At 44.9% G+C, this 15,519-nt stretch overlaps 1 protein-coding gene across 1 annotated transcript in view; it reads right to left on the reverse strand.

Moving 5' to 3' along the window:
* Positions 1–15,519, reverse strand: part of LOC133131148 (neural-cadherin-like) — a 205,514-nt gene that overhangs the window by 75,742 nt on the left and 114,253 nt on the right. Inside the window, exons 13-17 of the mRNA XM_061246326.1 lie at positions 15,132–15,381; positions 12,786–12,913; positions 7,589–7,775; positions 5,982–6,125; positions 1,721–2,004 (exon numbers count right to left, since the gene is read on the reverse strand). Coding sequence (XP_061102310.1) covers positions 1,721–2,004; positions 5,982–6,125; positions 7,589–7,775; positions 12,786–12,913; positions 15,132–15,381 — 993 coding nt within the window. The remainder of the gene's footprint in view (positions 1–1,720; positions 2,005–5,981; positions 6,126–7,588; positions 7,776–12,785; positions 12,914–15,131; positions 15,382–15,519) is intronic.

The raw sequence follows: 15,519 nt of genomic DNA on the forward strand, positions 1-15,519 counted from the left end.
TTCATCACTATAATTATTCATTTTGATTCCAAAATCTATACAAAATCTGTGTGTACAAAATGGAAACCTGAAAATGTGGTTCTACGTGTATAAACTAAACACTAAACATTTTAGTTTATGTTTAGTTCAGCATATTATTTCATTATTTAGTTGTACTTTTTTCTGCAGATTACACAACAGTATTCCAGAATACAGTAGAAGTATTGTAAAGCACTGATGAATACTTTGAGGACCAGACACATAAAATACTCTTAACCTGCCAAAGAAATGACAAGGGAAGACAAAATGAATCGATGCTATGCTGGGTTTAATTAAAACTTTCTCTACTTCACTAATTACAGATTATAAACCTAATTAACTTGATGTTTCAATTTATGTGAGATCCAACAGACATACGAATAAGTTGAGATGTTCTGTTGGAGAGAAATATTCCCAATGTGCTGGCTCAATTAGTCGGTTGATAATAAAACAATTAATTGCAGTCCAAACTAGAGAGGACAGAGTGCATTTTAAACATGACTCTTATTTAGAGCCTTTAGCCATCGTCACTGTTCCAATGTTTGATTTATGAATGACTCATTTCATAAATCAAACAGATCAGACAAGTTCATCCATTATCTAATCTGTTTATTCCTGGTCAGGGTCACAGGAGCATTGGGCGAGAGGCAGGAATACACCCTGGACAGGTTGCCAATCAATCACAGGGCACACACACCATTCACTCACACAATTTAGAGTCTCAAATTAATCCAACCTGAATGTATTTGGACTGTGGGGAAAAACAGCTATATAAGACTAGCATTATTATTGCCAAAGCTGTTTTATTGCAGTTTTTTTCAAAACAGCGGCCCAAGTTCCTGTCTATGTGATCTCTTCTAGCACTTACTTTTATACTTTTCAGCACACTATGTGGTTATGGATTTGTACTTTGTTGTACTGTATGTTGCTCTGCATGAAATGTCAAGAAATGTAACGAAACATGCGGTTACAGGGAGAACATCCGTCCACACAAGGAAGGCCCTGACTGGGATTCAAACCTTCTACCTTCATGCTATGAGGCAACAGCGCGACCCCCACCGTGCCACCCCACACAGGACGTGAGCCGCCCAAACAGGGGCTCACCTGCAGCACAAACAGGGGCTCACCTGCAGCACAAACAGGGGCTCACCTGCAGCACAAACAGGGGCTCACCTGCAGCACAAACAGGGGCTCACCTGCAGCACAAACAGGTGCTCATCTGCAGCACAAACAGGGGCTCACCTGCAGCACAAACAGGGGCTCATCTGCAGCACAAACAGGGGCTCACCTGCAGCCCAAACAGGGGCTCACCTGCAGCACAAACAGGGGCTCAACTGCAGCACAAACAGGGGCTCACCTGCAGCACAAACACAGGCTCACCTGCAGCCCAAACAGGGGCTCACCTGCAGCACAAACAGGGGCTCAACTGCAGCACAAACAGGGGCTCACCTGCAGCACAAACACGGGCTCACCTGCAGCACAAACAGGGGCTCACCTGAAGCACAAACAGGTGCTCACCTGCAGCCCAAACAGGGGCTCACCTGAAGCACAAACACGGGCTCATCCGCAGCACAAACAGGGGCTCACCTGCAGCACAAACAGGGGCTCAACTGCAGCACAAACAGGGGCTCACCTGCAGCCCAAACAGGGGCTCAACTGCAGCACAAACAGGGGCTCAACTGCAGCACAAACAGAGGCTCACCTGCAGCACAAACACGGGCGAGCCGTCCAGCTCCTCGGTCACGCTCCCGTAGTACTCGTTGACGGAGAAGACCGGCGTCTCGTCGTTCTTGTTCACCACGTTGACCACCACGGCCGTGTAGTCCTCCCACTTCCCATCCGAGGCCAGGATGTGCAGGCGGTACCACTTCACCCTCTCGTGGTCCAGCCGCTGCACCAGGAAGATGGTACCCACCTCGGGCTCCACGTCGAACGCCCCGCCCGTGTTCCCCGACGTGATCTGGTAGCGCAGCTTGGCGTTGGCACCTGCAGCACCATACCAATGTGATGGAACACAGTTCTCAGAAATAAACGGACAGTGGAGTTACATTTTTGTTCTCCAAGGATTACATTTCCCATGTGTACCCTGAACATACAGTAATGTTCTCTTTGGGTACAAATTTGTACATATTGTCCAAGCAAAAAAAGGTACAAATAATATATTGCTGGCTATGGGTACAGTTTTATGCACCTACAGGGTACCGCCCCAACATTTGTACATTTTTAGACAATTGTTGTACCTGTATTTCTGAGAGTGTGTATAGAAATGTATAAGGAAGAATAGCTGCTACAACAGGTAATATCAAATCTTACCCTGAAATTAACAGATTAATTAGTGCTGCTCATTGGCTAGACTGTTTTCACCCATGACTCCCAGGTAAAGGAAGAGTGGAAAAACAGCAGTTCTCGGGACTCGAGGACTGTGGTTTGATGATCCCTATGCTACAGTGTACACCTGTGAACTGTCCTACATTTTACAGATGCATTGACCTGAATTATGCATTGTTACTTAGGTCCTGAATCTATGTCCTCCTGGAGAAGCCAAAGAAGTCTGTGAAAAAATGCAGGCTAGAAACATGAAAGAATCATTCAACTCTGATCTCACTTTTATAAAGTTCACTTTGACTTTGATCTTGGAGGGATAGAACTAGAAGAACCATTCAAACCCTGATCTTGCAGAGCTAGAACTAGAGAAATCAAAGCAACAGGTAGCAAACTCACAAATCTCAAAGTTTCAAAAAGTTTCAAAATTCAAAGTGTCTTAGAAAAAGGTTTCAAAGGCCAAGCTAGCAAGGAAGTATATTCTTTCATTCAAGCATTAAAGTGTGAAATCAAAGAGCTCAACTGCGAGGAGCATAACAACATTCTTTATTGACAACAAACATTTTGGTCAATGACATTAGCCATTGAAACCATTGGTGCAGCACCACCTGTTTACTTAGATTCTTGAACTAGAAGAGTTAAACCGTGACAGACCACTCAACCCTCGATCTTGGACAGGTAGAACTAGACAATTCACTCAACCCTAGACAGAGTCTGCAGTCCCATTGTACCAAGGCAATGAAGGACAAGTGAGAGTATCATGAGTTTTTTCCCCACACAAGGAAAGGATTAATTGTATCTTCATCTTGTCCAGCTTATTTCATTCAATTCAATTCAATTGTATTTGTATACGCTTTTTGCAAAGCAATAACATCAAAAAAGCAGCTTTACAAAGAGCCCAGGCCTCAGAGCAAGCCTAGGGCTACACTGGCAAGGAAAAACCCAACAAGGAACAGAAAGAAACCTTGAGCAGAACCAAGCTCAGTGGCTGCTAGTGGCTGGCAATGGGCAAACAGTGAGTTTAACAGTATTGTACAAATAAATCTACTCTTCTCAAGAGCACCATTGCTTTAGATAGTGCAGGAAATCTAGCTTCAGGCAAGATGAGATGCTTAGACATACAATGTCACCACATAGGTATTGAGTTCATGTTTTTTCCCTTGAGTTCTCAAGGGCAAAAACATGAACCCTTTCCACTTTTCCCCCCTAGATGGAAATTTCAACCTATTTTGTCCTATAAAAGTGTTAATATCTCAAAAACGATTTACTACACACACAAAGTTGAAGACTTCAATTAAAGAAGAAACTTGTACCATGTGGAAATTTGAGGCAAATTTATGTCAGAACATGTACATACAGTGTACACAAAATTGAAATACACATTAAATTACAAAACAAATGAGTCATTCAAGTCAAGGACCAACCTCATACGGCTTGGCCGTGTTGTATTTTAGGAGGCAAACGAACATAAAACTATTTACAAAAGTACGATATCGTAATATACACAGACTGAAAGCACTATGATGTCTGCTGTACCACCAAACTCCAACCCAGGCACGGGCAAAAAAATGTTGTATCCTAAAGTAATGTAAGCACAAAAGCCAGATAAATACCCCCAGAATAAGCTAGAAAATAGTTTAATTTAGTTAATAATTTGCAAAACAAACTATATATTTCTACCAAACCAGGAATATGTTGGCCGGATATGCAATAGAAGTGAGCAAAGAAAAAAAAAAAAAAAGTGTTTATTCATGCAAATCCTGAATTGTATATTTTTGTTCTTGGAACATGATTTTTTGATGTAGAGAAATGGTATCAAGGATTGTTGCCTTTTATTGTCTGAGTCTGTGGCAAGGTGCAATTTGTAGTGAGCGTGGCAAGGGGGAAGCTGGAGTTTTATTGTCCTGCATTGCTAATAAGAGGCCGATAAGCATCTAAACTGATGTTCCCGCTCGCGGAGAGTCTTTTTAACAATCATCGTTTGGTGTTTTTATTATGTCACAGTTTTTTGTATCATATAAATATGAACGCAACAAATTTGATAGGGTTCATATGGTTACAAAATAAATCTTGATCCATCCAATTATGTGAGAACCATTAAAAAAAGACATTAAACTGGATGTAAAATGAAGCATACATATATGTACAATTCCCTATAACAATTAGGACTTCAGTCAAAGATCTGAGGTATAATAAAAAGACTGTTGGAATGTATTGCACTTGCTTTGTTCAAAAAGAAGATATCCCTTGAAATATTAAAGACTCAATAGGAATTCATTGCAGTGTAGCAAAAAGAAGATAAATGGGGGAATTCTCAATCTAACTTGAACAGTTTTGTTCATTCCAGTAATTACAGGCACAATTCTGAATTTAACTGTGTTATTCATCTGACAATTCTCCAAAAGAAGAATGAAATAAAATGAATTCCCAAATGGTAAGTATCTGTGGGTGAGGAATATTACAATCAGAGGTGTCACATAATTATCACCATTTCCTTTCCCCTGCATTAACTACTCAGCTAAGGAATGGGGCTGCTTTCTCCCCTATCAGAGTTTAAAATTGAGCAGATAGAGGGCCCAGGCTCTGATACACTCTTGGGGGAAACCATGCTAAGCGAGTCTGCTTTTTAAGCAAATCCTTTTTTGGCTGAGGGGTCTTTTCTTTTTTCTTTTTTTACAAAGGACAGTGCACATTGATCAACATTTTCTGTCTCCACATCAATGTAAAGTTAGCTAACGAGCTCATTTTCATCTGTAGCCTAACCTGCATGTCTTTGGACTATGGGAAGAAACCGGAGTACCCGGAAGAAACCTACACAAACGCGGGGAGAACATGCAAACTCCACACAGAAAGGCCCGGGTGGGGCTCGAACCGAGGATGCAAGTCACCAAACAGCTCGTCAGGAGCATTTGGGAGTTAGGAGTCTTGCTCAGGGACACTTCAACACACCCAAGGTGGGATCGAATGGGCAACCCTCCCCTACTGCTCATACCGCCTGAGTCAATGTCGCCCCAACTCGCTGTGCAGAGACAGTACAAGGAACCCAGGGAGATTGAGGATATAACCAACTACAGGTGAGGTCTGAGAGGCTGGACGGCTACAAAGGCGGATTGGGAAGTTGGCCAGGACCCCAGGGTTAACAGCCTTTACTTTTTGCAGTAAGATGTGTGTGGAAACAGGATGTAACACCAGCATGCTGAGCAAATCAATCTTAACTTTTAAAACACAAAGCTGTCTGGCCTCGAGAGCGTCTGCCCAGATTTAGAGTTTGCAATCTCAACCCCCGGCCAAGAAGGACATCCCAAAGTCTTGGCCCTCTCTGCTCACTTAGCATCGCGCTGCGGGTGCTAGCATTGTGTTCAGGGGCCGCGTGCGAACGAGAAGCCATTCCCCACCTCGGAAACAACCCGAGAAGAGAGCTTCTGTTCTACAAACCTGTGTGAAATCTACAGGGAAATCGCAGAGCAGAGATTCAACCTCATCTTTACCTCGGGGGAATCGGGGGTTGATCAAAGGAGAGCGGCTGTCACCGCAACCCCCCGGCTTTTCTAAAAATACGTTTTTAAAAAACGGGGGGGAAAACAGAAATCTGGGTGACAAACTTTCACAGGCTGCGCGTCTCTGCGCTCCCCGTCACGCACCTTCATCCCCGTCGTTAGCGCTGACAGTGACGACGGCGAAGCCCACGTCGGCGTCCTCTTCCACGCTGACTTCATAGACGCTCTCGGCGAAGACGGGCTTGTTATCGTTCACATCGCTGATGAAAACGCGCACGTATGCCGTGTCTGTGGGAGCGATAAGGCGGAGATTAAAAAAACCCCGGCTGATCTTATTCTGTCAGTGTTCCTTTCTCTCGCTCCCTCCCTTTCTCTCTTTCTCTCTCTCTCTGTTACTCTGTCTCTTTCTCTGCGTCTTGAAGCCATCTGCAGACAGCTGTGTATGACACCCCCAGGGCTCGAGACGGAGGTCTTCCCTGATTAAATATGCTGCGCTTGATATGAATATCAAAAAGAACATAATTTTCAATATACTCCTCAAGTTGAGATCAATTATTTAAGCTAGACGCGGAGAAAGTTTACAGTTTAACACTGGGATAATGTCTCCCTGAAGCGGGAAAGCAATAACCCCAAACTTTTTTTTCACTCTTTGATCCCGTTTTGTGCAAAATGGAAATTAAAATACTCAAAGCAGCCACGGTCACAAGTTCACAGGCTGACTACTGTATGGGTCACCTTTCCTTGTTTCCTGTCTCTCTGTTATTGATGTTTAATTATTTTTAATTACACAAGGAGAGTAAATGTTGCCACACGGTGTGACAAATGCACCAGAAGCTTTGTTTGGGAAAGAAGTTCTGTGTTTCTCTCTGAAAGGGAATTTCTCTGAAGTTTAGGCTTCCACAGGCTCACTACCCTGCTCCCCTGTTCTGTGTGAGGTTCATTTCTACCCTGAATGCCCTCTCAGACAGGGGCGCACGCTTGAAAAGGCAGGCCCTCTCGCAAATGGAGAAACAGGGGAGAACAGTTCTGAGGCACCCTGCAATCGCTCCGCAGAAGAAGCCAATCGCAGGGAAGTTGTTTTATCTCTCTGAAGTTACCACCCGGCCTCTTTATGTGCCTTCATCTAACATTTATAAAACCTTCCACTGCACTGGAAAATGTTTTTTTCTTCTTTTTTTTTCCTCACCTTTTAATATTTGAACAGTATTTGCGCTGTCGGGCTACCACAACAAATGAAGTAGTCTGAAAAGCATTCTTCATACTCGACGACAATAGCCTATGCAAAACACATCAGGCTGCGATTCATCGAGCTGAGCAGTTGGCTCCATCTGGAGAACTTAAATAAAATAGCCCAGTCAAACGGATTAAAAAAAAAACACAGCCTGATTTTTGAAAAAAAAAGAAAAAATTCCTGAAGCTGTTTGAATACTCCCTCCACCCCACCAGTCAGGCGAATTATTTTTGTTAATCATTTACCACCGTTTCCCGTGGTTCTGGTCCCACCTGTTTCAGGTTTGGTGAGGTCAGGCCACCTTTAGGAGCCTTCCCTATGCTCCTAGGGAAGGGGTTGTCAAATCTGGCCCTCAAATCTTCTTTCCTCCCAGGTGCTTAAATTAATAATTCAACTGTCTTCACACCCAACTCCCAGGTAAAGAGATGGTGGGAAAACCAGCAGATCTCAGCCCTTTGAAGACCATGATTTGATGATCTCTGCCAGAGGGGGTAGCCCTAAAGAGGTGCAGTGAGCTCACCGGAGTTGGGCTGCCCGTTTTTGCCAGGCCGAGCGGACTCCCACCCATCCACAGACTTCACCTCCAGCAGGTAGGAGCCCTTGGTCTCCCGGTCAAACACCATCTCGGTGTAGATGGTACCCAGCGCCGGGTCAATGCGGTAGTACTGGTAGTCTCCACTGCGGTCCTTCAGCAGGGAGTAGGTTATCTGGGGGGTAGGAGTTTGGGGCATGGGGAGGGGTGGGTACAGGAGAGAAGAGTTAGGGCCCTGGGTTCAGCATCCTAGCCTGATACACACAGCATAATGTGCATATCATACAAAACATCCAGGAACACAGCTTTTAAGTTTTCCTTTAATTAAGCAAGAAAACTCACCTCCTTGAAACTACTCAAGATTAAAACAGGTTCTCTATAAATGTCAACAAGTTTTATTTCTTTTTAATCTTTTTTGCATACATTTCATTCCTCATTTTTTGGTTTATAGAATCATAGTTGCTTGGTGAGAAAGTTAATCACCAAGCTCTTACTTTTACCCAGCCATAATAATGTCTCTGATGCAAGCAAACTCTTTGGAAAGTCCCATAACCAGGACAACTAAAGGAAACCACACCTTTGTGCTAAGGCAAAGTAGCCTGTACATTGTCAGAACATAAAGACTTAAGGACAGAACTTAAGAATGTAAGGAACTTAAGTGTTCCTTAAGTAAATGTGTGCATTTATATAGTTCATTTATCCAAAGCGCTGTATAATTGATGCTTCTCATTCACCCATACCAACAGCAATTGGCTACCATGCAAGGCACCAACTAGCAATTGGAGGTTAGGTGTCTTGCTCAGGGACACTTCAACACACACAGGGTGGGATTGAACTGGCAACCCTCCGACTGCCAGACGACTGCTCTTACTTTCGGAGCCAATGTCATCCCATACTTAAGTGTAATGTCACCCCATACTTAAGTGTAATGTCACCCCATACTTAAGTGCTATGTCACCGCATACTTAAGTGTAATGTCACCCCATACTTAAGGGCTATGTCACCCCATACTTAAGTGTTATGAAGTAAATGACGGGGGTTATGAAGGGCGGCCTGTAGCGTAGTGGTTAAGGTAAATGACTGGGACCTGCAAGGTTGGAGGTTCGATCCCTGGTGTAGCCACAACAAGATCAGCCGTTGGGCCCTTCAGCAAGGCCCTTAACCCTGCATTGCTCCAGGGGGGGATTGTCTAATCAACTGTATGTCACTCTGGATAAGAGCGTCTGCCAAATGCCAATAATGTAATGTAATGTAATGTAATGTAACAAGCGTTTGAAAGTGTAGGAAAGCTGTGAGCACATGTGAGAAAAGCCTGTTTTATAGTGGATGGAGATTATTCCAGGAATAGAAATGGGCATAAGGATGTGTCAGAACAGACGGAGACAGAACTGTGATGAGCAGCCCTATTCCCTAGAACCAAAAACCATTACCTGCAGTCCAGACATACCGTGTCTAATTAACGTGCCAGTTATTAGTTCAGTTAGTGACTACTGTCAGAGGTTATTACAATGAAATTCACAAAGAAAAAAAATGATTATAAATTCGTAACCTTGGTGTTGGGTGCGGGAATGGGGCTAAAGGCAATAAAAAATATTTCCTGCTCATCTCCACATAGTACCTTCTTGCGGTTTATGTGTAATATGCTGTAAGTATACAGGATGTTAGTAAAGTCTCAAACCAATGTTGCTGAGTATGAGATCTAAATAGTAGGCTTTCAGACTTCCTGACATGAACATCTGCTAACTTCCAAGACAAAATGTCACTGCAATCTAAAACAATAAAAAGCACTCAACATTCAGAAAATTAGTTCAAAAAAATAATGTCTAGACAGATCATGAAGAACCTTAAGCATATGGATATAAAAATACCTCAAGTAAGTGGTAGCCTACCCACTGTAAGAATGAAAATAGGTGAGATATACAGTATATTTATTTAGAAACTTTTAAAGGTCAAATTATTCGACTGTAAAAAGAGCTTTTGTGAACTGCATACCATCATATAACCAATGTCTACACACATACACTCAGTGAGAACTTTTTAAGGTATTTATTAAACTTATTTTTCAGACTTATTGGCCTTCTGCTGCTGTATGAAAATCCCAGGAGATCAGCAGGTTCCAAGATACTCAAACCACCCTGTCTGGCACCAACAATCATTCCACAGTCAAAGTCACTTAGATAACATTTCTTCCCCATTCTGAAAAACAGCTGAACCTCTTGACCATGCCTTCATGCTTTTATGCATTTAGTTGCTGCCACATGATTGGCTGAATCAATATTTGCATTAATAAATTGGTGTACAGGTATACCTAATAAAGCGCTCACTGAGTGTACATTTCAACAGGATGGTATACAGCATTCACAGTTCCAAGTTGCTCACAAGTGAAAAGCCTAATTACATATCCACATAAGCACAACTCCTAATATCTGCCCGCACGCTATATCCAAATAGTCTTTCTCAAAGGCAATGCCCATGCTTTCCCACATTATGGGCAGCTTAATCTTGTTCCTGGAACAAGATCTACCCTCCTGTAGGTCTTCAGTACAACTCTAACAAAGCACACCTTGTTCAGCAGCTAGAGTAGGGCTGCCCAACCCTGTTCCTGGATATCTACCGTCCTGTAGGCTTTCACTCTAACCCTAACAAAGCACACCTTGTTCAGCAGCTAGAGTAGGGCTGCCCAACCCTGTTCCTGGAGATCTACCCTCCTGTAGGTCTTCAGTTCAACTCTAACAAAGCACACCTCATTCAGCAGCGAGACATCTTGTTACGCTGGCAATTAGTACAATCAGGTGTGCCAAGTTATGGTGGAAATGTACCTACAGGAGATCTCCAGGAACAGAATTGGGCAGCCTTGGCCTACATTCATAGGATTTGGCTGTACTTCCCTTCATCTGGCCATTTCATTTCTTATTTTGTCTTATTCAAATGTTGTACACATCAAAGAGAAAAATGCATCGAGGTTGTGCTTATATATAATAATTTGTATGACTTTGATATTCTGCATCTGAAAATAGGACTACCAGTAATGCATATCTATTCCTTTCTAAAGATATTTATTTACAGTATACTACAAAATAAAAACCTTAGATGTCCTAAACATTACATAAAATACTGAGTTGCAGTACATTTCATCAGTATTAACGCCTACATGCACTGGCGATTTCTACTTATGGGGAATGTTGCAGGGAGTTATTATGAGTTGTGTCGGCATTCCATGCAATGTTAATGCTGATCTACAGTCTTGCACCGACCACTGTTCTTTTCAGATGCTGCAGTTTTATACCAGGTGTTACCTAACCAATGGTTGAGTCTGGACACTAATTACCAATACACTGCTGGTCACGCAAACAGAATTGGGCAATGACTACACGCACACAAAATTAGGCAAAGAGATTCGGCAGTAACTCAGCCATTAGCCATTAGCCATTAGCCATTAGCCTTCACTGGATCAACCACTGACCACATGTTGGCCAGATACTTGAGTCTCCATTTCAAAGTAGTGAACTAAATATTATGTTTGTGACCCAAACTATTACAATAGTTATAGGCAACGGATATTTAGAAATTGCTTTTAATCATAACCAGTGACAGAATTTTCATTATCTTGGCTCTGTACTGTACTGATTTGGGGGACAATGTATAAAAAGGGCTGCAATTCATATATGGATGAGCCAATATGGATGTGAATACCCTTAATTTTTTTTGAGCTACAGAGTTAGACAGGTGTATAGCCCCATACACCTGGGAGACCACAGCCCCATACACCTGAGAGACCACAGCCCCATACACCTGAGAGACTATACCCCATACACCTGAGAGACCACAGCCCCATACACCTGAGATACCACAGCCCCATGCACCTGAGATACTATACCCCATACACCTGAGAGACCACAGCCCCATACACCTGAGAGACTATACCCCATACACCTGAGAGACCACAGCCCCATACACCTGAGAGACCATAGCCCCATACACCTGAGAGACCACAGCCCCATACACCTGAGAAACCACAGCCCCATACACCTGTGAGACCACAGTCCCATATACCTGAGAGACTATACCCCATACACCTGAGAGACCACAGCCCCATACACCTGAGAGACTACAACCCCATACACCTGAGAGACTATACCCCATACACCTGAGAGACCACAGCCCCATACACCTGAGAGACTATACCCCATACACCTGAGAGACCACAGCCCCATACACCTGAAAGACCACAGCCCCATACACCTGAGAGACCACAGCCCCATACACCTGAGATACTATACCCCATACACCTGAGAGACCACAGCCCCATACACCTGAGAGACTATACCCCATACACCTGAGAGACTATACCCCATACACCTGAGAGACCACAGCCCCATACACCTGAGATACCACAGCCCCATGCACCTGAGATACTATACCCCATACACCTGAGAGACCACAGCCCCATACACCTGAGAGACTATACCCCATACACCTGAGAGACCACAGCCCCATACACCTGAGAGACCACAGCCCCATACACCTGAGAGACCACAGCCCCATACACCTGAGATACTATACCCCATACACCTGAGAGACTATACCCCATACACCTGAGAGACCACAGCCCCATACACCTGAAAGACCACAGCCCCATACACCTGAGAAACCACAGCCCCATACACCTGTGAGACCACAGTCCCATATACCTGAGAGACTATACCCCATACACCTGAGAGACCACAGCCCCATACACCTGAGAGACTACAACCCCATACACCTGAGAGACTATACCCCATACACCTGAGAGACCACAGCCCCATACACCTGAAAGACCACAGCCCCATACACCTGAGATACTATACCCCATACACCTGAGAGACCACAGCCCCATACACCTGAGAGACTATACCCCATACACCTGAGAGACCACAGCCCCATACACCTGAGAGACTACAACCCCATACACCTGAGAGACTATACCCCATACACCTGAGAGACCACAGCCCCATACACCTGAAAGACCACAGCCCCATACACCCGAGAGACCACAGCCCCATACACCTGAGAGACTACAACCCCATACACCTGAGAGACTATACCCCATACACCTGAGAGACCACAGCCCCATACACCTGAAAGACCACAGCCCCATACACCCGAGAGACCACAGCCCCATACACCTGAGAGACAGTACACACACCTTCCCGTTCAGCCCCAGGTCCAGGTCGTTGGCGGACACCTGGAGGACGAAGGTTCCGGCCTCAGCGCCCTCCGTCACAGTAGCCTCGTAGACAGAGGAGGTGAAGAACGGCACGTTGTCATTCACATCTGTGAGGGGATAGAAAAACAAAAAAACATTGTCTTTTACTTCATTCTTTCCGTTTTGAGCAGGTTATCACTGGCTTGATTTGCTTTTAATTGAAAATTGTTTTTTTTACACATACCAGTTATTGGAATAAATTTGTTTCATTAAGTGCATTGACGTACAGAGTGACAGAGTAAGCGAAATAGCTGATTTCCATCATCACATGACAAACACTGTGTATGTATACACATGCATGTGTATGTTTTAATGCATGCACATTAAAACCCCTTAATATCCTCAGTGGAAGTGTTTAAATTCCTTTGACACACTTGTCAAGCTGGTTGAGCTAACCATAGATCTGTTGATATTTGTCATATGGGCTATATTAATCACAAAGGGTTTCTTTCTACACCAACCAGAATGAGCTCTGTGGTCATTTTCTTAACATACTGTTTCTACTCTTTAGTCAAATATGGGTTGTATTACTGTATGTTCCTACTGGACTACTATTCCCTGGTAAAAGAGCAGCGGGGTCTCCCAGCGGCGTGGGCTGCTGGTCGTACATGAACAAACGCGATAGAGCCGCATCAGTGCGCGGCTAAAGCCGTGACAGTGACGCAGTCGCACACCAAGGACTGGGGTTCACGTCCTGCCAAAGCCGAGTTTGAGTACGCCTGGCACACAAGGGAGCAGTATTATTGGCTGCCGCTCTGAGGGAGGGGGGAGGGACTCTGCAGGGTCTGTAGGAACCGCCGCGTACAACAGCACCCCTATCGCCTCGGAATCACAGTCGCGGGATGAGGCGATGCGACTCGGAGGAGGCATGTCGTTCTCGGGATCATTTGCTCTCCCCGGGGCCGCCGGGGTCGTAGGCGCCGTATCGCAGGCAGCTGACATGGGTAATTGGAAAAGATCGGCAACCAAAATCAGGAAAATATCATAAAGAAAAATGTAAAGAACGGACGTGGTGGTGTGACGCTCGGCTTGGTGAATAATGAAAGCCTTAAACCCACAGTTATTTCCCCCCTCTCATCGGTGAGTGAAGCGAGAGCGCTCTTTTAATAAAACATTTGAGCGGCGCGGGTGATGAGGTACTGAAGCGTGCGGCCGTCCCCCGCGCAGTTAACGCGCGAACGACAGGCTCGGACGGGCGGCCAGGCACAGAAACGCAGCGTTTAATTGGTCAGGAGAGCAGGAGGTTAGGAGCTTGCCCAATAACAGGGTGAGTTTGCCGTAGGATTAACCATGCATTCCTAGATACAGTGGCGGAGCTACATTTTTGTTCCTTAGGGAACAAATTTCCCAAATGTACTCTGAGAACACAATAATGGTCTATGTAGGTACTAATAAGTACCTTCTACAAGCAAAAAAGGTACAAAGTAATTATGTACTGCTGGCTAGGGGTACAATTTTACGTACCAATCAGGTACCTAAACTAGCACCTGTATAATTTGAGGTGGCCAGTAACTTACGGGAAAATTAGTAGATATAAGTAGCTATAATTCATCGCAATCTTACCCAAATTTGCACATACATAATTTTTTCCTTCAGAAACAGTATGTTACCCATACTGTGGTGATTAGGTGCTGAGGGAGTTCAGAGCAGGCTTGTCCTGTACAGCGGGCTCACAGAGCTGGGGAAGAAGCACTTAGCTTGCTATGAAAAACAAGTCTGCCGTGGTTGTGCAACGAGGCCAATACGCATTCACGGTTAAACTGAGTTAAGCCTTTGTTTGTCCCTATCCGGGGTGCATTAGCACACAAAGTGAGGCCCAGAAACACTGAAAACCTAATGGAAATAACTTGAGTCTCTCAAGGCAAGAGCTGATGAGGGAGAGGGCCGAGGACTGATTCAGGGGATGAGGGGTGGGAGGATAGGGGGGGGTGTATGGACAGCCAGGGCCATCCTTACATTACTTTACAGTTATTTAGCTGACACTTTTATCAAAAGCGACTTACAGTTGACTAGATTAAGCAGGGGCCTATCAGTAATGTGGGGTTCAGGGACTTGTTCAAGGGCCCAACAGCTGCATCAATCTTATAGTGGCTACACTGGGGCTTGAACCACCAACCTTCCAGGTCCCACTCAAGCACCTTAGTCGCTAGACGATAGACTGGCCCACTGTCACTAGTGCGGTGAAAGGTACGGTGATTGTAGGGGCCCACAGCTGGAGAGGGCCCACAGGTTGGGGGGCTCTGAGCAGTAGAATTCCCAGAATTCCCAACACAATTCCCCGCGTACCCGTGACGTTGACGTAGACGGTGGTGAAGGCCGCCAGCGGCACAGCGGCCACGTTCTGCGCCCGGACCCTCAGCACGAAGTTTCGGGTGGTCTCGTAGTCCAGCGGCTCGGCCACCAGGATGGAGGCAGAGCCGTCCTCGCGGTTGGGCGTCAGGTAGAAGCGCACCGGCATGTTGGTCTCCGGAACCATCCCGTCCTCTAGGTTATAGGTCACCCGGGGGTCACCCAGCAGGGATATAGCCTTGATGGTCTGAGAGTGGCAAAAATCAAACAGGCTTTTATTTATTTATCCCATTTAACTAGCCTTTAAAGAGTCATCGCACTCACAGTTTCACCCTGCCTTCTGTACATGTATTCTGAGATGGGCAGAGTAGGTGTGTCCATCTCA

Source organism: Conger conger, chromosome 6, assembly GCF_963514075.1.
Source record: "Conger conger chromosome 6, fConCon1.1, whole genome shotgun sequence".
Lineage (NCBI taxonomy): Eukaryota > Metazoa > Chordata > Actinopteri > Anguilliformes > Congridae > Conger > Conger conger.